At 44.9% G+C, this 22,791-nt stretch overlaps 1 protein-coding gene across 2 annotated transcripts in view; it reads right to left on the reverse strand.

Moving 5' to 3' along the window:
* Positions 1-22,791, reverse strand: part of LOC126106586 (organic solute transporter alpha-like protein) — a 128,048-nt gene that overhangs the window by 39,787 nt on the left and 65,470 nt on the right. For both annotated transcript variants that reach the window (XR_007523373.1, XM_049912931.1), the window contains exon 2: positions 16,070-16,221. Coding sequence is in view for 1 of the 2 variants with exons in the window: in XM_049912931.1 (XP_049768888.1) it covers positions 16,070-16,221 (152 nt within the window). In the remaining variant the exon portion in view is untranslated. The remainder of the gene's footprint in view (positions 1-16,069; positions 16,222-22,791) is intronic.

The following is a 22,791-nucleotide window of genomic DNA, read 5'->3' on the forward strand; positions in this document are numbered from 1 at the left end:
CATTGGAATTATTATATTCTTCTTGAAGTCTGAGGGTATTTTGCCTGTCTCATACATCTTGCTCACCAGACGGTAGAGTTTTGTCAGGACTGGCTCTCCCACGGCTGTCAGTATACATAAAATTAATTAAAAAGACCTGAACCAAGATTTAAACCGGAGAAACAATGACAGAAAGACAAATGAGAGCAAATGAAGAACTTGATACTATTATTAAAAGTATGTGACAAAGGAAAGGAATTTAAAAAATTACATCCAAATCAATTAATTAAATAAAAATAATAATCGAAGTAATTTCAATAACGATTTAAAATTTTTTAAAAAAGTACTTGAGACGAGATCCAAATTGACAGTCTGCTGACAATGAAGCTGTTGGTTTATCCATTACACCACACAACCAGACAAAGTAGCACAATTTTTAACACTATTAAGTATCACACAAAATAACGAATTTTTCTTTCGTAAATTACTCGTAATCGAGAGCCCACCACAGTAGTAGTGTGTGCTACCTGGGGCCTCAACCTGCATCACCGAATAGATAGCTTCAAAAAGTCAGTCGCACCGCTGGGGACCTCTTTGACAGTTCTTCACAGCAACCCATCTGGGACGTGTATTTCAGCAACACAATGGCTGCCCGCACACGGCTAGAGTTTCTACTGTTTGTTGTTGACAAACTCGATCTTGGACAGCGAGGTTAACGGTCCTCTCCCGAAATGAGAACATTTGAAACATTATGGGCAGGGCCCTCCAATCAATCCGGGATCCTAATGCACCTATTGAACAGAATTTATCACCAATCCCTCAGAAGGGCATCCAACAAATGTATCCATCAGTGCCAAGCCGAATACTGGTTGCATAAGAGCCAGAGTTGGAACAACACGTTCTTGAGTTGCTCAATTTGTGTAACTATTTCTCTTGAATAAATAATCCATTTTTTTCTGCTTGTCTCTGACATCAGATTATTTAAACCCTTTCCCCTGTGTAATTTGGGGCGCCAAGTTCCATATACTTTTATTTTGTTCAGCAGAATATCTTAGTTATACGGTCTATGATATCCGAATCTTACAGTCTGTAAGAGGGTGTGGTGTGGGTACTGTAAGACCTTCGGCACACACCATCAGATTATTTGACTTGTCGCTCTAACGATGTAGGCGAGTGTCAGCAATATGTCTCGTGGTCTTATTGTGGCGTGTTTATCTTCTGCCATTAGTTCAGACGATAGAAAAGCCACTTGCACGTTTAGAGTAGCAGATTGACGGTGACCAACTTTAAACAGAACTTGATTAATTTTCACGAACATTTATTAAAATAATAAAAACATAGACATTACGTAACTTGATTCTGGATGCTGTTTACAATTGACAATCTGAAGTTCCTTTGGTCTTGGTACGTTAATCTTATTCTCACATATCTCTGATACTTGACAAAAGTGTCTATTCATTTATCTTCATGACTATGTACAGGAATATGGTAATCTTATTAGGCGCAGACTGAAACTTGGCTATAGACTGGTACAGACTAATGCAGACTGGTACAGACAGGTGCAGACTGGTACAGGCTGGTGCGGATAAATGCAGACTGACTAATCGGAGGTGTGTACACTCGTTATAATACCTCACGCATTCAGGTATTACTGCGCGAGTGTGATCCGCGAGGAGAAAAAGTTCTACGTTAGCGGCAATCTCATTGGCTGCGTTACATATTAATACGCGGATCGGCGGAAGCAGAATTTGGTGCGTCTCTAAGGCAGCGCCATCTCGTAGTGCGGAGATGGACGAGCGCTGCGCCTGCGCTGTTGTGCTTAGCGGGGCGCGCTCTAGTGGGAAAGTTGTGTACACACTGACTATGCGGAACTATGTAGACAACAGAAGGCTGTTTAGGTTTTTATGTTGGTAACGTCAACTAGCGCTCTGTATAAAAATCACTGGCTGTGCTGTGTGCGGTCTGTGGCTGGTGGACAATGTTAAAATAGTCGCTGTTGTAGTGATGGGCAGTTGGCTGTTAACAGCGCGTAGCGTTGCACAGTTGGAGGTGAGCCGCCAGCAGTGGTGGATGTGGGGAGAGAAATGGCAGAGTTTTGAGGGTGGATGATCTGGACGTGTGTCCATCAGGGACAGTAAATTTCTAAGACTGGATGCCATGAACTGCTATGTATATTATGACTTTTGAACACTATTAAGGTAAATACATTGTTTGTTCTCTATCAAAATCTTTCATTTGCTAACTATACCTATCAGTAGTTAGTGCCTTCAGTAGTTAGAATCTTTTATTTAGCTGGCAGTAGTGGCGCTTGCTGTATTGCAGTAGTTCGAGTAACGAAGATTTTTGTGAGGTAAGTGATTTGTGAAAGGTATAGGTTAATGAAACTTCCTGGCAGATTAAAACTGTGTGCCCGACCGAGACTCGAACTCGGGTTCTTTGCACACAGTTTTAATCTGCCAGGAAGTTTCATATCAGCGCACACTCCGCTGCAGAGTGAAAAACTCATTCTGGGTATCGGTTAATGTTAGTCAGGGCCATTCTTTTGTAGGAGTTATTGAAAGTCAGGTTGCGTTACGCTAAAAATATTGTGTGTCAGTTGATCAGAATAGGTAAAGGGCGAAATGTCTGAGTACGTTCAGTTCTTCTCAGCTGTTGGAAAATCAAATAACGTAAGGGGTTTATCAGCACAGTAATTCATTAATTTTTCTAAGGGACGTTTCAAGTCGTAACGTAACTGAGTAGACAGTCCTCGCTTGCCAACAAGTAGGCGTTCTTAGTCACACATCTGATTGTTGCAAAGTTTCATCATCTATTGAAAAGCATGTCATTGAGCCACGTGATATCGCTTATCGATGCTCAAAGCTCTACAATTACTTGCGCGCTTATCGCCACTTGTCACGAGTGAGATGTGAGAATCACAAGTGCTCCACCTGGCGATATCAAGAATTTGAAGAAAGATGTTTCTCTTCGCGACAGAGAGAACGGGTGCCTTTCCTACACAGAGGAATCGTGCTCTTCAGAGAGTGGCCCCAGAATCCCCCCCGAGCATGATAATGTACCGTCTCTCAAGTTTTGTTGGCGTGACTCATTAACGGTGTGCTTCCAGGTTTTCTGCCAAGTTATTGTTTCTATTTTATGTACAATACCAGCTGACAAATCCGGCTATGTGCGGGTGTTCGTTTTGCGAGTATTCTATTAGAAACAAAGCCTCACATGTACTCCTGTGATAGACTCGGTATGAGGTAATCCCGGACGGTTTCTGTACGCTGGAAGCAACAGATTCTCGCGTCTGCAACGAGATTTTGTAAGCATTTCTCCGCCAACGCATCTTCATATCTCTATGGACGGCTATTGATTTCGTCTACAGCCGTTTGCACTTCGCAGTTGAAACCTGTCAAAAGCCCTGCCAGATATTAGGGATTTCCTTCAGTTGACTCGGCTGTGTCTTAGTAGTAAAGAATAAATATACTAAAACTTCGTGCATAATGCGGCAGTTTCTCAAACATATTTGACGCCATATTAAAATATTCAATTAATGACGTCAAAAATTCGGAAAAGGTATTAAAATCCATGGACAAGAAATAAAAACTTTTAGGTTCGCCAATGACATTGTAATTCTGTCAGAGATAGCAAAGGACTTGCAAGAGCAGTTGAATGGAATGGACAGGAGGGTATAAGATAAACATCAACAAAAGCAAAACGAGGATAATGGAATGTAATCGAATTAAGTCGGGTGATGCTGAGGAAATTAGATTAGGAAATGAGACACTTAAAGTAGGAAAGGAGTTTTGCTATTTGGGGAGCAAAATAACTGATGATGGTCGAAGTAAAGAGGATATAAAATGTAGACTGGCAATTGCAAGGAAAGCGTTTCTGAAGAAGAGATTTTTGTTAACATCGAGAATAGATTTAAGTGTCAGGAAGTCGTTTCTGAAAGTATTTGTATGGAGTGTAGCCATGTATGGAAGTGAAACATGGACGACAAATAATTTGGACAAGAAGAGAATAGAAGCTTTCGAAATGTGGTGCTACAGAAGAATGCTGAAGATTAGATGGGTAGATCACATAACTAATGATGAAGTATTGAATAGAATTTAGGAGAAGATGAGTTTATGGCACAACTTGACAAAAAGAACGGACCGGTTAGTAGAACATGTTCTGAGGCATCAAGGGATCTCAAATTTAGCATTAGAGGCCAGCGCAGAGTGCAAAAATCGTAGAGGGAGACCAAGAGATGAATGCACTAAGCAGATTCAGAAGGATGTAGGTTGCAGTAGGTACTGGGAGATGAAGAAGCTTGCACAGGATAGGGTAGCATGGAGAGCTGCATCAAACCAGTCTCAGGACTGAAGACCACAACAACAACAATCACGTCAAAATTTTTTTTTTGTCATATATATGAAACTCCAGAAGACAGACGTTGACTGTCGATATTGTATCACAGACACAGTCGCTTTGACTGTTCAGAGATATCACTAAACGCGCCCAAAGATGTAAACAACCATGCACGAGCAGCGCCTGTTAGACGGAAGGGGTCCGACAGCCGATCAGTTCCAGTCATTCTACCAGGAAGGAGTTCAATCATGCCTAGACGGTCAATACCGCGGTTTCTATCGCGTCCACTTTGTTACTTTGTGCCAGAAAGGGCTCTCAACATGGGAAGTGTCCAGGCGTCTCAGAGTGAATCAAAACGATGTTGTTCGGGTATGGAGGAGACACAGAGACAGGAACTGTCGATGACATGCCTCGCTCAGGCCACCCAAGGGCTACTACTGCAGCGGATGATCGCTACCTTCAATTTATGGCTCGGAAGAACCCTGACAGCAACGCCACCATGTTGAATAATGATTTTCCTGCAGCTACAGGATGTAGGGTTACGACTCAAACTGTGCGCAATAGGCTGCATGATGCGCAACTTCACTCTCGACGCCCATGGCGAGATCCATCTTTGCAGCTACGACACCATGCAGCGCGGTACACATGGGCCCAACAACATGCCGAATGAACCGCTCGGGATTGGCATTGCGTTCTCTTCACCGATGAGTGTCGTATATGCCTTAATCCACACAATCGTCGGAGACGTGTTTGAGGGCAACCCGGTCAGGCTGAATGCCTTAGACACACTGTCCAGCGAGTGCAGCAAGGTGGAGGTTCCCTGGTGTTTTGGAGTGGCATTATGTGGGGCCGATGCACGCCGCTGGCGGTCACAGGAGGTGCCGTCACTGCTGTACGATACGTGGATGCCATCCTCCGACCGACAGTGCAACCGAATCGGCAGCATATTGGCGAGGCATTCGTCTTCATGGACGACAATTGGCTCCCCCATAGTGAACATCGTGTGAATAACTTCCTTTAGGATAACGATATCGGTCGACTAGAGTGACCAGCATGTTCTCCAGATATGGGATAGGTTGAAAAGAGCTGTATATGGACGACGTTACCCACCAACCACTCTGAGGGATCTACGCCGAATCGCTGTTTAGGAGTGGGGCAAACCAACAGTGCCATGATGAACGTGTGGATAGTATGCCACGACGAATACAGGCATACATCAACGCAAGACGACGTGCTACTGGCTATTAGAGGTACCGGTGTGTACAGCAATCTGGACCACCGCCTCTGAAGGTATCTTTGTATGGTGGTACAACACCCAATGTGTGATTTTCATGAGCAGTAAAAAGGACAGACATGATGTTCACGTTGCTCTCTGTTCCAATTTTCTGTACAGGTTCTGGAACCCTCGGAACCGAGGTGATGCAAAACCTCATATATATATATGAGGGTTGGAATTTTGATAGTGGCAACTATTTGTTTTCAGCTCGTACAAAATAGATACGTGTTTCAAAGTTTTACTGACCTTCAAAGCAGTCACCAGAATTGTGTATAAACAGTTGCCAGCGGTGTGGAAGTCGTAGGATACTGTTAGCAGTGCCAGTTGTTTTGACAGTTCGAGCGGAGCGGTCTATTGCCCGACGAATTTGTAGCAGTTCTGAAGCGAATGTCGTGAAGTGTTTCCTTCAGCTTAGAAATCGAGTTGAACTCACCAAGGCTTAAGCCAGGGGAGTGCTGTAGGTGGTATAGCACTTAGCAGCCCCATCAGTCAAACAAATCACTAACTGCTTGCACTGTACGTGGTTGAGCATTGTCCTGCAAAATGATGGTCAGGTCCTGCAGAAAGTGTCATCACTTCTAAGCTGGTCGTAGGTTGTGTTCCAAAAATGAACAGCTTGAACAGTCCCCTACTGACATGCAGGGTTCATTGATTCACGTGGTTGCCTCCATACCTTACACGTCCATCCGCTCAATACAATTTAAAACGAGACTCGTTCGCCCAGGCAACATGTTTCCAGTCATCAACAATCCAATGTCAGTGTGGACGCGCCCAGGCGAGGCGTAAAGCTTTATGTCGTGCAGTTGTCAAGGGCACACGAGTGGGTCCTCAGCTCCGAAAGCCCATATCGATGATGTTTCGTTCTATATTTCGCACGCTGACACTTGTTGATGGCCTAGCACTGAAATCCGCAGCAATTTGCAGAAGGGTTGCACTTTTGTCACGTTGAACGGTTCTCTTCAGTGGTCGTTGGACCGTTCTTGCAGGATCTTCATCCGGCCACAGCGACGTTGGAGATTTGATGTTTTATCTGATTCCTGATATTCATTGTACACTAGTGAAATGGTCGTACGGGAAAATCCCCACTTCATCGCTTCCTCGGAGATGCTGTGTCCCATCGCCCGTGCGCCGACTATTGCACTACGTTCAAACTCACTTAAATCTTGATAACCCGCCATTGTAGCAGCAGTAACCGATCTCACAACTGCGCCAGCCACTTGTCTTATATAGGCGTGCTGACCACAGCACCGTATTCTGGCTATTTACATATGCCGACTGCAGCGCCGTATTCTGGCTGTGTACATGTCTGGTTCAAAATGATTCAAATGGCTCTGAGCACTATGGGACTTAACTACTGAGGTCATCAGTCCCCTAGAACTTAGAAGTACTTAAACCTAACTAACCTAAGGACATCACACACATCCATGCCCGAGGCAGGATTCGAACCTGCAACCGTAGCGGTCACGCGGTTCCAAACTGACGCGCTTAGAACCGCACGGCCACACCGGCCGGCACATATCTGGTTTTGAATATGCGTGCGTATACCTGTTTCTTAGGCGCTTCAGTGTATTTTCCGTTAGGCAGAGATATCACTGAATAGCACCTCTACGTAAGACATACTTAAAACTTGCACCCCGGTACTCAACTTGTTTGTGGCTGTTGTGGACGAACAGAGCTAGTTCAGTTTCACAAGATGGTTGATTGCGTAATGAGGCATTATTCTTGCAGAGCACCTACAGAAAATGTAATTAAAGCATCTAAATTATTCTTGGAATCGGGTGATCTGTAACACTGAACAGTAACTTCGAACTGTCAGTCCCATCTTTTATTTGAATTAGCGAGCAAGTGTCAGCTGTGTTTGAGAAACTTTTGTCTTTGCGTTCTCATATATCTAAACTTGTGACTATCAGAGACGATTCATTCATTTATCGCATTACATCAGAAGTAGTTCGGGTGATATCGTTGTTTCGAGGAATAAGCTCTTGCGTCGTGGAGCAAGAAGTTACCAGCTCGTGCACAGGGAGGTAACGGCAACGTTTACGGCACAGGCGGGAGGGATCAAGGCAGACGAATCCGAGAAAGTTTTGTATAAGAACAGAAACAAGAAAAAGGTCTGTGGCTTCGGTAGTATCAATATGGATTTAATTAAAGGATTGTCCAGATAAGGAAAAAAGGACGAATTAATAATCAGTGGTGGCTCCTGAAAAATGGTTCTTCAAGTTGGATCTTGCTATAGTAATATCTATATTTAAAAATTGGCCAGCTGGGAGTAGGGCTTGCACTCTGTGTGTGCCGTACAAACCTAATTATGTGTATAGACAGTTCATGCAGTCTGAGAATCGAGAATCTCGACAGTTTTTACCTGTTATCGACATACATACAGGCGAGGTATAGGTCTCGTGGATTCTACGACCATTGAGAATGTTTTAAATTCAAGACTGAAGTCGGATAACAAGTGAAAAAGAAGTACTTTTTCCTCTGATATAGTTACAGACTAACATGTTTTTCCTTTCTTGTATCGCGAAAGCTTGCTTCTTGCAAAATGTAATGATTTTAGTTCAACGGCAGGTACTCTATAGGTTTTAATGTGCGAGTTTGCGAGTATCAGAATATATGGCACAAACGGCCGTGTCATTTGAATTCATTGACTTAGAAGCTAACGTTTATTATACTGCAAAGGGGTCGTAGATCTTACTATGCGACATAAATTTGAACATGATACGTCTTCTCGTTCCTGAGAAAAAAGTATCCTATAAGGGTTGCGTTTTCACCGATTGAGGTACGAAAAACGAAATGGAATAACGTACTGAGGAATGAAACATACAAAATCTGTCTATTGTAAAAATGTGAAGAAACATGTGTAGATTCGTGTCGACATCAAAGGATTATATTTCATGTGTTTACCTCATGAGCGTATGTTAAGCGTATGTTGGTGTTGGTTATTCATGTAAGTTTGATTGAATTACGTTTTGGCTAAATTCTATTTTCTGTGTATAAGCATAATTGAAATAGTGAATATCCTGACTACATCTATACAACCGAAATTCTCTACATGTGAATTAATGAATAAATTAATAAATAATACAACTATAGATGCAGATGAAAGCGACACATAGCAAAGTACGTACTGGCAAATTATGTACCATTCTATAGTAAATGTAGCGTATGGATTTCCAGTACAGGGCATAGTTTCATTTTTGAATACGTAAGTTATGTATATGTGCATTACTGCGTATATAAAACTTGTTGACAGTAACTTTTGAATATGTATTGTAGCTTCAGTTTGGGTAACGCTATTCTGAATTATTCTGATATCATTACATCAGTTTCTTTTAAATTAAATACTGTACACTATTTTATATCAGATTAGAGTTTATCTAGTTTTATTTAACCACTGCATGCAATGAATGCTATAATAGTAATTATACCTTCCTGTTTTAGAAAACATTTCCGTAATTCAGTCAATAACTCAGACGGAGACTCACCATAATTAGCGCGAATTAGTGAAGTCTAGTTTTGTCTAGCGCTTCATCACGAAATTACTAGACGGTAAACTGCTTTTGTGTTTGACTCTAATGGAAAGGTTGACTTGTGCCATAATCATTTATGAAGATAATGAGATGTATCATAGCCGATTTAGATTTCAAAGTACACCAGAAGATGGCCTGTTAACGATTGAAACCTGTTGTGTAATGAATTTTGGAGTAATACAGCTGTTTGCAAACATGAGTTTCCAACATCTCCTAAAAGCCTTAAAATAGGGAGGTTTCACTGTATTTTGATTAGACTATTTTTCGGAAATTATTACGCAAAGAGCTCTCCTTGTTGTTGTTGTTGTTGTTGTTGTTGTGGTCTTCAGTCCTGAGACTGGTTTGATGCAGCTCTCCATGCTACTCTATCCTGTGCAAGCTTCTTCATCTCCCAGTACTTATTGCAACCTACATCCTTCTGAATCTGCTTAGTGTATTCATCTCTTGGTCTCCTTCTACGATTTTTACCCTACACGCTGCCCTCCAATGCTAAATTTGTGATCCCTTGATGCCTCAGAACATGTCCTACCAACCGGACCCTTCTTCTTGTCAAGTTGTGCCACAAACTCCTCTTCTCCCCAATACTATTCAATACCTCCTCATTAGTTATGTGATCTACCCATGTAATCTTCAGCGTTCTTCTGTAGCACCACATTTCGAAAGCTTCTATTCTTTTCTTGTCTAAGATATTTATCGTCCATGTTTCACTTCCATACATGGCTACACTCCATACAAATACTTTCAGAAACGACTTCCGGACACTTAAATCAATACTCGATGTTAACAAATTTCTCTTCTTCAGAAACGCTTTCCTTGCCATTGCCAGTGTGCATTTTATATCCTCTCTACTTCGACCATCATCAGTTATTTTGCTCCTTTACTACTTGTAGTGTCTCATTTCCTAATCTAATTCTCTCAGCAACACCCGACTTAATTAGACTACGTTCCATTATCCTCGTTTTGCTTTTGTTGATGTTCCTCTTATACCCTCCTTTCAAGACACTGTACATTCCGTTCAACAGCTCTTCCAAATCCTTTGCTGTCTCTGACAGTATTACAATGTCATCGGCGAACCTCAAAGTTTTCTTTCGTTTCCTTTACTGCTTGCTCAATATACAGATTCAATAGAACCGGGGAGAGGCTACAACCATGTGTCACTCCCTTCCCAACGACTGCTTCCCTTTCATGTTCCTCGACTCTTGTAACTGCCATCTGCTTTCTGTACAAATCGTAAATAACCTTTTGCTCCCTGTATATTACCCCTGGCACCTTCAGAATTTGAAATAGAGTATTCCAGTCAACATTGCCAAAAGCTTTCTCTAAGTCTACAAATGCTAGAAACGTAGGTTTGCTTTTCCTTAATCTTTCTTCTAAGATGAGTCGTAGGGTCAGTATTGCCTCACGTGTTCCAACATTTCTACGGAATCCAAACTGATCTTCCCCGAGGTCGGCTTCTACCAGTTATTCCATTCGTCTGTAAAGAATTCGCGTTAGTATTTTGCAGCTGTAACTTATTAAACTGATAGTTCGGTAATTTTCACATCTGTCAACACCTGCTTTCTTTGGGATTGGAATTATTATATTCTTCTTGAAGTCTGAGGGAATTTCGCCTGTCTCATACATCTTGCTCACCAGATGGTAGAGTTTTGTCAGGAGTGGCTCTTCACCAGGACACAGTTTATTTCGAAAGTTTGGCTGGTTGATTTGGGAAAGGGGACGAAACAGCGAGGTCATATCGGTCCAATGGGATTAGGGAAGGAACCATCACAGCATTTGCCTGAAGCGATTTAGGGAAATCATGAAGAACCTAAATCAGGATGGCTGGGCACTGGTTTGAACCGTCGACCTGCCGAATGCGAGTCCCAGTGCGCTGACCGCTGCATCACCGCGTTCGGTCACATTACACGCAGAAGGCTTGTCAGCCAAGGAAGTCGCTCAACGTGTGCACTGGAGTATTAATGATGCGGTGCCGATGTGAAATACGTTAAAATTGACAGGTGGTGTTGAGGAGTTACACCGCACAGGCTATCCACGCCCGACAGGTACCCTTTTGAGTCAAAGAAACCGACGTCTGAGTGCTCCAGAACTGAATTCGGAGTTCGATTCTACACAGAGTACGCGAAAGAACTTGCCCCCCTTCTAACAGCCGTGTACCGCAACTCTCTAGAGGAACGGAAGGTTCCAAATGATTGGAAAAGAGCACAGGTAGTCCCAGTCTTCAAGAAGGGTCGTCGAGCAGATGCGCAAAACTATCGACCTACATCTCTGACATCGATCTGTAGTAGAATTTTAGAACAGGTTTTTCGCTCGCGTATCATGTCATATCTGGAAACCCAGAATCTTCTCTGTAGGAATCAACATGGATTCCGGAAACAGCGATCGTGTGAGACCCAACTCGCTTTATTTGTTCATGAGACCCAGAAAATATTAGATGCAGGCTCCCAGGTATATGACATTTTCCTTGACTTCCGGAAGGCGGTCGATACAGTTCCGCACTGTCGCCTGATAAACAAAGTAAGAGCCTACGGAATATCAGACCAGCTGTGTGGCTGGAGTGAAGAGCTTTTAGCGAACAGAACACAGCATGTTGTTCTCAATGGAGAGACGTCTACAGACGTTAAAGTAACCTCTGGCCACAGCGGAGTGTTATGGGACCATTGCTTTTCACAATATATAAAAATGACCCAGTAGATAGTGTCGGAAGTTCCATGCGGCTTTTCGCGGATGATGCTGTAGTATACAGAGAAGTTGCAGCTTAGAAAATTGTAACGAAATGCAGGAAGATCTGCAGCGGATAGGCACTTGGTGCAGGGAGTGGCAACTGACCCTTAACATAGACGAATGTAATGTATTGCGAATACATAGAAACAAGGATCCTTTATTCTATGATTATATGATAGCGGAACAAACACTGGTAGCAGTTACTGCTGTAAAATATCTGGGAGTATGCGTGCGGAACGATTTGAACTGGAATGATCATATAAAATTAATTGTTGGTAAGGCGGGTACCAGGTTGAGATTCATTGGGAGAGTCCTTAGAAAATGTAGTCCATCAACAAAGGAGGTGGCTTACAAAACACTCGTTCGACCTTTGCTTGAGTATTGCTCATCAGTGTGGGATCCGTACCAGATCGAGTTGACGGAGGAGATAAAGCCAAAGAAGAGCGGCGCGTTATTTGGTAAGCGTGATAGCGTTAAGGAGATGTTTAGCAAACTCAAGTGCAGGCTCTGCAAGAGAGGCGCTCTGCATCGCGGAGTAGCTTGCTTTCCAGTTTTCGAGAGCGTGCGTTTCTGGACGAGGTATCGAATATATTGCTTCCCCCTACTTATACCTTCCGAGGAGATCATGAATGTAAAATTAGAGAGATTAGAGAGCGCATGGAGGCTTTCCGGCAGTCGTTCTTCCCGCGAACCATACGCGACTGGAACAGAAAAGGGAGGTAATGACAGTGGCACGTAAAGTGCCCTCCGCCACACACCGTTGGGTGGCTTGCGGAGTATAAATGTAGATGTAGATGTAGATGTATCGCACCGAACTGTTAGGAGACGATTGCATGATGCGCATCTCCATTTCCGACGACCATGGCGAGCACCCCGTGGTACATCACAAAACTATTAGAGATGGTCTGGAAATCGTCCAGAATTGACGCCCCAGTGTTGGCATCGGTTGTTGTTTATGGACGAAAATCGGATCTGTTTGTACCCTGATAACCGCGGGCAACGTGTTTGGAGACAACTCGTAATACTGTACGCCTCAAACACTGTGTTCTACATGGGCGACAAGAAACAAGATGGTGGTGGAGCAATGTGCTGGCGTGCGTTGCATGGGGCATCGTATACCACTCGTGGTTGTTGAGGGAAATCATACTGGTCTATGGTACAGGTACGCATTTCTGAAACCAACAGTTGGATTACGTCGCCAACACTTCTTTGGAAATTTCATTTTGATGGATGGTAACTAGCGTGCTCATTGTGCAGTTCTGTTTGTAGAACTTCGTATGCTGAAATTTTAAATTTAGCATTTGAGAAATCTTTCACGCAGGAGGATCGTACAAACATACCGCCGTTTGAGTCTCGTACAGATTCCCGTATGGAGGACATAGTGATAGACATACTTGGGGTTGTGAAGCAGCGGAATGGGTTGAAAATAAATAAATCGCCAGGTCCTGATGCGATTCCAATTCGGTATTACAGAGAGTACTCTACTACAATGGCTCCTTACTTAGCTTGCATTTATCGTGAAGCTCTTGCCCAACATAAAGCCCCGAGCGACTGGAAAAAAGCGCAGGTGACGCCTGTATATAAGAAGGGTAGAAGGACGGATCCTCAAAATTACAGACCAATATCCTTAACATCGGTTTGTTGCAGGATTCTCGAACATATTCTCAGTTCGAATATAATGAATTCCATTGAGACAGAGAAGTTGCTGTCCATGCATCAGCACGGCTTTAGAAAACATCGCTCCTGCGAAACGCAACTCGCCCTTTTTTCACATGATATCTTGCGAACCATGGATGAAGGGTATCAGACGGCTGCCATATTCCTTTACTTCCGGAAAGCGTTTGACTCGGTGCCCCACTGCAGACCCCTAACTAAGTTACGAGCATATGGGATTGGTTCCCAAGTATGTGAGTGGCTCGAAGACTTCTTAAGTACGTTGTCCTCGATGGTGAGTGTTCATCGGAGGTCAGGGTATCATCTGGAGTGCCCCAGGGAAGTGGGTAGGTCCGCTGTTGTTTTCTATCTACATAAATGATCTTTTGCAAAGGGTGGAGAGAAATCTGCGGCTGTTTCCTGATGATTCTGTGGTGTAAGGGAAGGTGTCGCTATTGAGTGACTAAGGGAGGATACAAGATGACTTGGGCAGGATTTGTGATTGATGTAAAGAATGGCAGCTAACTCTAAATATAGATAAATGTAAATTAATGCATGGTTAGACACTGGACTCGCATTTTGGGGGACGATGGTTCAATCCCGCGTGCGGTCATCCTAATTTAGGTTTTCCGTGATTTCCCTAAATCACTCCAGGCAAATGCCGGGATGGTTCCTCTGAAAGAGTACGCCCGACTTCCTTCCCAATCCTTCCCTAATCCGATGAGACCGATGACCACGCTGTCTGGTCTCCTACCCCAAACCAACCAACCAACCTAAATTAATGCAGATGAATAGGAAAAAGAATCCTGTAATATTTTAATACTCCATTAGTAGTGTAGCGCTTGACACAGTCACATCGATTAAGTATTTGGGCGTAACATTGGAGAGTGATATGAAGGGGGACAAGCATGTAATGGCAGTTGTGGGGAAGGCGGATAGTCGTCTTCTGTTCATTGGTAGAATTTTGGGAAGATGTGGTACATCTGTAAAGGAGACCACTTATAAAACACTAATACGACCTATTCTTGACTACTGACCGAGCGTTTGGGATCCCTATCAGGTCGGATTGAGGGAGGACATAGAAGCAATTCAGAGGCGAGCTGCTAGATTTGTTACTGGTAGGTTTGATCATCACGCGAGTGTTACGGAAATGCTGCAGGAACTCGGGTGGGTGTCTCTAGTGGAAAGGAGGCGTTCTTTTCGTGAATCGCTGCTGAGGAAATTTGGAGAACCAGCATTTGAGGCTGACTGCAGTACAATTTTACTGCCGCCAACTTACATTTCGCGGAAAGACCACAAAGATAAGATTAGAGAGATTAGGGCTCGTACAGAGGCATGTAGGCAGTCATTTTTACCTCTTTCTGTTTGGGAGTGGAACATGGAGAGAAGATGCTCGTTGTGGTACGAGGTACCCTCCGCCACGCACCGTATGGTGGATTGCGAAGTATGCATGTAGATGTAAATGTAGATGTAGATGAAGATCTGAATTCACGAAACATCGCCGCAATACTCGCGTGCTTATCGAACCTACCGGTAACAAACTTGACGTGCTTCGACGTCTTCTTTAATCCTACCTGATGGGGATCCCAAGCACTCAAGTGAAACTCAAGAATGAGTCGCATTAGGGTTCTGTGCGTGCTCTCCACGACAGATGAAATTCGCTTTCCTAAAATTCTCCCAATAAACCGAAGTTAACCATTCACTTCGCTACTAGCGTCATTACATGCTTGTTCCATTTCAGATCGCTTTGCAACTTCACGCTTAGACACGTTGATCAACGGAAACATTATGACCAGCGCCCACTGCGACGTTGGATGCCACCTGGTGGTTGATATCTCGGCAACTGAATTCACCTGATGTCAATCCTAAGGAAGCCCTCTGGGTGACCAAGCAAGTTGGCGCAGTGGTAAGCGTACTGGACTCGAATTCGGGAGGACGATGGTTCAATCCCACGTCCGGTCATCTCGATTTAGGTCTTCCGTGATTTCCCTAAACCGCTCCAGGAAAATGTTGGGATGGTTCCTTTGAAAGAGCACGGCCGATTTCCTTCCCCGCCCTTCCCTAATCCGATGAGACCGATGACCTCTCTTTTTGGTCTCTTCCCCCAAACAACTCAACCCAACCTGTCTGGGTGGCTATCGGGCGCCATCGCCGCGTACGCAAATCAGCGGCCGGCTCGTATTTACCTGAATTACATGACCTGTGCGTAGATTTCTAATGCTACATACCTCCACAAACCCTTCCCATAAACTTTAGGATCCCTGATACGCGTAATAAGTGAGTATCTCGTTGGACAAACAAGCTAATAAGCAGATGGTCATAATGTTCTGTGTATTTAACAGAAGTGACTGTGTCACTGGTTCTGTATTCGAGTACTACAGGACAGTTTTTCTTAATCATCCGCATTAACTAAAATTTTTCTATGTATAGAGCAAGCTGCGATTCACTGCAACAACTAGAAATTTTGTACCTTGTAAGCGCGTGCAGTTTCATTTCGTTTCCCTCTTTTTTAACCAGGCAGTGGGAAGGGAGACAGAGTAAGTAGGTGACCAAAGCAAATTTGCAGCGTACTCACCGGGTATAAGGAGATGACGAAGGCAGTGTACCCCCTGAGGACACGTGGGGTGTGTCGCCTCACGTAGTGCATCGTGTTGCCGTAGATGGCGTACACCGCAGTCACGGCCAGCGTGCAGATCACGATGGCGGATATGATGGCCGCGTGGGGCTCTGTGAACAGAGGAAACGGGGTCCGTGGTCGATATGTGGTGGTGAGGCACCGACTACTGAAAACACATCATCAACTACGCTAATGTAACGTTCCAGACGGATCTGCTGCAAATACACGGCTCTATTTTGCCGCCGGATCGAATTGTGTAAGGCCCACGATATTTCATCGATGCAACTGCTCGATATCTTTACCCCCTTCTCCATAACGACCGCCCTCTTCGCGACAACCTCAGTAAAGCCAACCACTTCTCACCTTTCCGAGGTCTTCTCCTAATGACCCCCACTTTGATTATCCTCTTTTCTCCACTGTCGTGGAACGCGCCGATACCTCTGCCCCTCCGCTTGATCCTAGTCTCCAGTACTGGGAGCAATTGCCCCCCTCTGACTCCAATCACAGCACACGACATTAATCCTCCAGTCCAAACACAACACGGCCCTGGTCATGACTGTGTCACCTACCGCCACCTTAGAGAAAGACCCGTCTCCTTACTGACTGTCCTTGCCAATCTCTATAACATCATCCTCTCTAAGGGCTTCTACCCCGACCTGTGGAAGACTTCCTGCATTCTCTTATTCCTCAAACTCAACAAACCTCCTTCCGTCGCCTCTTCCTATCATCCCATCTGCCTACCCTCCATCTTCAGTAAGGTCTTCGAATCCATTCTCTCCCATCGTATTCATCTCTCCCTCCTGCTTACCTCCCATTTTGTCCTTCCTCTCCCGCCGTCCTTCCCACATCACCCTCCACAACACCAACTCCCTCATCTTTCATCCCACTGCTGGCATCCCCCAGGGCTCTCCCCTCTCCTCTATCTCCTTTACACTACCAATATGCCCAAGCCATCCCCGCCAATCCACCTTCTCCAATATACTGTTGACACCGCCTTCCTGGCTCTCTATCCCACCCTTCAACGGTCCCAACGCACCCTCCAAACCCACCTTGACCAGTTCGCCACTTGGTGTAACCAGTGGTTCCTTTGTCTCAACCCCTCCAAAACCCAGACAATTACCATAGGCCACACCCCCACTCCTTCCATCACCATGATTTCTCCCTCACCATTCATGGTCGCTCCATCCAGCTCATCACCTTCCTGAGATACCTTGGCCTCATCCTCGACCATCAGCTCCCTGTACCCCTCACCTCCTGACCATCCAGCAGAAAGCCCATTCCTGCCTCCACCTCCTGAACCTCCTGTCTGGCCAGACGTAAGGATTGCATCCTTCCACCATCCTCCCCACCTACAAATCTCTCATCCATCCTGTCCACTTTTATGCCAGAGTTTCCTGGATCTCCGCACCCACCCGCTTTTACAAGGCCCTTCAAATCCTTGAACGCCATGCGCTCCAACTTGCCTTCTGTATCTGTCTTTCTTCCTCCATACAGCTACTGTATGACTTCATCCCATTCCCCCACCTCATTTTCCTCCAACGTCTCTGCATCCTTTACACTGTCTGCAGGCTTGATCCCCTCCACTCCCTCGTTTCCTCCTTCCTCTCCACCCCCTGTTCGTTGCTGTGTCTCTATCGCTGCATCCCTCCCTCTCTCCCTCTCTCCACCTCCACACCCTCTATCTCCTTCATCAGGGCAATTTCCAGCACCTCCTGGATGTTGAAATTCGCCATGACATCTACCCTTCCTTCCAACTGCAAGCTGGCCTGTTTCTCCCCCCACCCCCACCCCCAGGGCCCCCTTCTTCCTCTCCCCTCCTTCTCCCAGAGCGGATTTTTCTCCTTCCCTCCCTAAGTCCCACCACCCTCTCCTCTACAGCTTCCCTCCCACGTCCTTCCCTCCCTGGCCCTCTACGGCGGGCCCACCACCTGTCTCTCCCCCGTCTTGTTCCCTCTATCCCTTCTTCCCTTCTCCCACTCTCCTCCCCTCCTTCTTCCCTCCTCCCTTGTCTGTATTCCCCTTGGCAGATCCTCTCTGTTTCCTCATCGTCTTCAGTGTACTACGTCAGTCTTGTGTTTGGTGCTGTTCTCCCTTGACGTCAAGAGCTGTGATCTTAATTGTGTGCTGGACTTGTACATAGTGTTATTGTCAGCGATTGTTATGTGCTAGGCCATCCATCGATACTTTTATGATCCAATGTGTGGTTTTGTTTTGTGTGCGCTCATTTTTTACGGTTTTTATCTCTTTATACAGTCGCCCCCTTTTTGTGGTCTGTAGTCTTCCATGATGTTCCCCTTTTTTCTATCTATGTACTCCATAGTCTCTCCTTTATGTTATTTTGAATGTCTTCTATTGTATGATTAATGTCTTTTGGCTGAAGAGCAGCGCATATACTGCTGCCAGCTCGCCCCAGATGGGGCATTGAAATACAACAAAGAAAAAAAATCGAAGTCCTCTGGTGGTGGTAGGGTATGGAGTGTCACTGAGTACTAAAGACGATCACCTCTGGCTTGCGCAGTTGGTTGTTTAGACAGCAGCAATTACATTTCTGCCATATTATAGCCAGTGGCTGGGCCCTATCATCAGAGTCTCTAGGATGTTACCTTCCAATAAGATGATATAAGATTGCGTTTTGTCCGTTCTGTCCTGACGTAGCTCGATACAGAGGATTTCCGACTATTTCCCTTACTAGCACATTCTCCACATATCTCATCGAAATGGTCACGGTTTCCAGGCAGAGACTGTCATGTGACCCGTTCGCCAGTGACTGCGATCGGTGATCTTCGCAACAGAATTGAAGCAGAAGGGAATAACGTGCCGTATCAGCCATCCAAGCTATGTTCAAATCAGTCATCGGCCCAGTTGGAGCTATTATTGCTGCCAGTTGGGACTGCACTGAACTACTTTTCGTATCTGGAGAACCATAGATCACCTACAAATTTAATAATGTATTCCTGTTGCTAAATGTCTGCACAAAATTTTTCTGTTCTTTCTGGCGTTGCAGTCTTAAAGGGTAACAGTGCTATAGGTGCATTACAATTACCGCTTTAGTGGAGAAGCTGTGTGGTCGAATTATAAAGGAACGCCTGGTGAATGAAATCGTAATAGTAAAGGAACAAAGTTGCTTTTCTTTAGGGGGATCCAGTGTAGATAACATGTTGTTGTTGTTGTGGTCTTCAGTCCTGAGACTGGTTTGATGCAGCTCTCCATGCTACTCTATCCTGTGCAAGCTTCTTCATCTCCCAGTACGTACTACAACGTATATCCTTCTGAATCTGATTAGTGTATTCATCTCTTGGTCTCCCTCTACGATTTTTACCCTCCACGCTGCCCTCCAATGCTAAATTTGTGATCCCTCGATGCCTCGGAACATGCCCTACCAACCGGTCCCTTCTTCTTGTCAAGTTGTGCCACAAATTCCTCTTCTCCCCAATTCTATTCAATACCTCCTCATTAGTTATGTGATCTACCCATCTAATCTTCAGCATTCTTCTGTAGCACCACATTTCGAAAGCTTCTATTCTCTTCTTGTCCAAACTATTTATCGTCCACGTTTCACTTCTATACATGGCTACACTCCATACAAATACTTTCAGAAACGACTTCCTGACACTTAAATCTATACTCGATGTTAACAAATTCCTCTTCTTCAGAAACGCTTTCCTTGCCATTGCCAGTCTACATTTTATATCCTCTCTATTTCGACCATCATCAGTTATTTTGCTCCCCAAATAGCAAAACTCCTTTACTACCTTAAGTGTCTCATTTCCTAATCTAATTCCCTCAGCATCACCAGACTTAATTCGACTACATTCCATTATCCTCGTTTTGCTTTCGTTAATGTTCATCTTATATCCTCCTTTCAAGACACTGTCCATTCCGTTCAACTGCTCTTCCAAGTCCTTTGCTGTCTCTGAGAGAATTACAATGTCATCGGCGAACCTCAAACTTTTTATTCTTCTCCATGGATTTTAATACCTACTCCGAATTTTTCTTTTGTTTCCTTTACACCTGAATACAGATTGAATAACATTGAGGATAGGCTACAACCCTGTCTCACTCCCTTCCCAACCACTGCTTCCCTTTCATGTCCCTCGACTCTCATAACAGCCACCTGGTTTCTGTACAAATTGTAAATATCCTTTCGCTCCCTGTATTTTACTCCTGCCACCTTCAGAATTTGAAAGAGTGTATTGCAGTCAACATTGTCAAAAGCTTTTTCTAAGTCTACAATTGCTAGAAACGTAGGTTTGCCTTTCCTTAATCTTTCTTCTAAGGTAAGTCGTAGTGTCAGTATTGTCTCAATTGTTCCAACATTTCTACGGATTCTAAACTGATCTTCCCCGAGGGCGGCTTCTACCAGTTTTTCCATTCGTGTGGCCGAGCGGTTCTAGGCGCTTCAGTCTGGAACCGCGCGACCGCTACGGTCGCAAGTTCGAATCCTGCCTTGGGCATGGATGAGTGTGATGTCCTTAGGTTAGTTAGGTTTAAGTAGTTCTAAGTTCTAGGGGACTGATGACCTCGGAAGGTAAGTCCCATAGTGCTCAGAGCCATTTGGATCATTTTTTTCCCATTCGTCTGTAAAGAATTCGCGTTAGTATTTTGAATCCGTGACTTGTTAAACAGATTGTTCAGTAATTTTCACATCTGTCAGCACCTGCTTTCTTTGGGATTGGAATTATTATGGACGATAGACATAGATGGGGATTATGTACTGCATTCAGATTTGAATTCATTAATGTAGAGGTACTTCGTGTGGTGTCACCGCCAGACACCACACTTGCTAGGTGGTAGCTTTAAATCGGCCGCGGTCCATTAGTACATGTCGGACCCGCGTGTCGCCACAGTCAGTAATTGCAGACCGAACGCCACCACACGGCAGGTCTAGAGAGACGTACTAGCACTCGCCCCAGTTGTACGGACGACTTTGCTTGCGACTACACGTACGAAGCCTTTCTCTCATTTGCCGAGAGACAGTTAGAATAGCCTTCAGCTAAGTCCATGGCTACGACCTAGCAAGGCGCCATTTGCCTTACAGTGCTTGTATTTAAAGAGTCTCATTTGTATCGTCAAGAGCGATGTACCACAATGATGGATTAAAGTTAAGTAGTACCGCAGCTACGTACTTTTCTTTATAGCATTCATTAAGTATCCTGTTCCAGACTTCACGCCAGTCGGCGTGTGTGTACGCGTGCATTTCGGCTACTTCCGAGTGGCGTGGCTGTCTTGCTACACCAAACAATTGGCGACGAGCCAATAGAGTTTGTATTAATTTGCTTGTGTCATGGCTTCGCCACATTCTCCAGATGTACTGTCCGAATTTTATCGCTTGCAGAATCAGCAGACGCAGCTGTTATTGGATGCCCTTGGACAGCTCGTCCAGGGTCAACGTGCACTGCAAAAAGACGCGGCCGCCGCTTCATCGCTACCGCAGCCACAACACGCAGTTGTACCCCAGTTTCGTCCGTTTCACGCGGACGAGGAAAGCTGGACGGAGTGGTCACGCCAATTTGGATTCCATCTCGCCGCCTACAGAATTCAAGGTAACGAGCGGCAGCCTTTTTTGTTAGCATCCGTCGGGGTGCAGACGTACCGTGTGATAGTGAAATTGTTTCCCCGACGCGATGTAGCAACACTGTCCTACGAAGAAATTTTGTCTGCTTTAGATGCCTATTTCAAAGAAACAGTCAATGTCGTTGCAAAAAGGTATACGTTCTTTCATGCAAAGTGTACAGCCGGTCAAACTAATCATGAGTGGGTTGCAACATTGCTAGGCCTAACAAGGGATTGTGCTTTTGAGTGTGAATGTGGACTCCCTTATTCAGATACTATGGTGCGTGATGCAATTGCGCAGAACGTTTCTGATGTTCGCATAAGGGAACAGATTTTGAAACTCGTCAATCCCTCCCTTCAACAAGTGATAGACATATTGGATATGCAAGACACACTTGACTTTGCTCAGGAATCATTTGCAACTTCGCCAGCTGTGTGTCGCATTAACCGGCCCACCAGGCGAGCTGCACGGAACAGTAAACAGCCCTCACGCACGTCCGCACCGCCTCGTGTGCCGCGCAAGCCGGCAAATGCAGTGCTGAAATCATGCCCGCGGTGTGCAACTAGACATTCGCGTGAGAATTGCCCGTCACGCCAAGCTGTTTGCTTTTTCTGTAATAAGAAAGGACATGTTCAAAGTGTTTGCCAGAAAAAGCTTTGATCGGACTCGCACAACCATTCCAGGCCCTTTGCATCGCGCCGGAATCGAACCAAGGACACTGAGGCTCGGGAACCTTCGCGCATGGACATTCATGTAGTTAATGTCACTCCGCCCTGTGCTACTCTCTCTAACTGTGCCTGTGTTCGTCCCACAAAAAGTGTGCGTCGACGTCGACGGAAATCCCGTCACGTCGCAAGTGATTCTGTACCAGTGTCTGTTCAAGTTGCACTAAACAGTCGCTCTTGTCGTCAGCAGGACAATAAACTTTTTGTAGATTTGGACTTTGCCGGACAAGTGATACCATTCCAGCTCGATACCGGAGCTGCAGTTTCCTTGCTCAATAAAGACACGTACAAACAACTGGGCACACCTCCGTTGCGTGCCGCAAATGTTCAGTTACGTAGTTATTCAGGACAGCATATCCCTGTGTTAGGACAGTGCAGCCTTCTTGCAACATACAAGGGAC

This window comes from Schistocerca cancellata, chromosome 10, assembly GCF_023864275.1.
Source record: "Schistocerca cancellata isolate TAMUIC-IGC-003103 chromosome 10, iqSchCanc2.1, whole genome shotgun sequence".
NCBI lineage: Eukaryota > Metazoa > Arthropoda > Insecta > Orthoptera > Acrididae > Schistocerca > Schistocerca cancellata.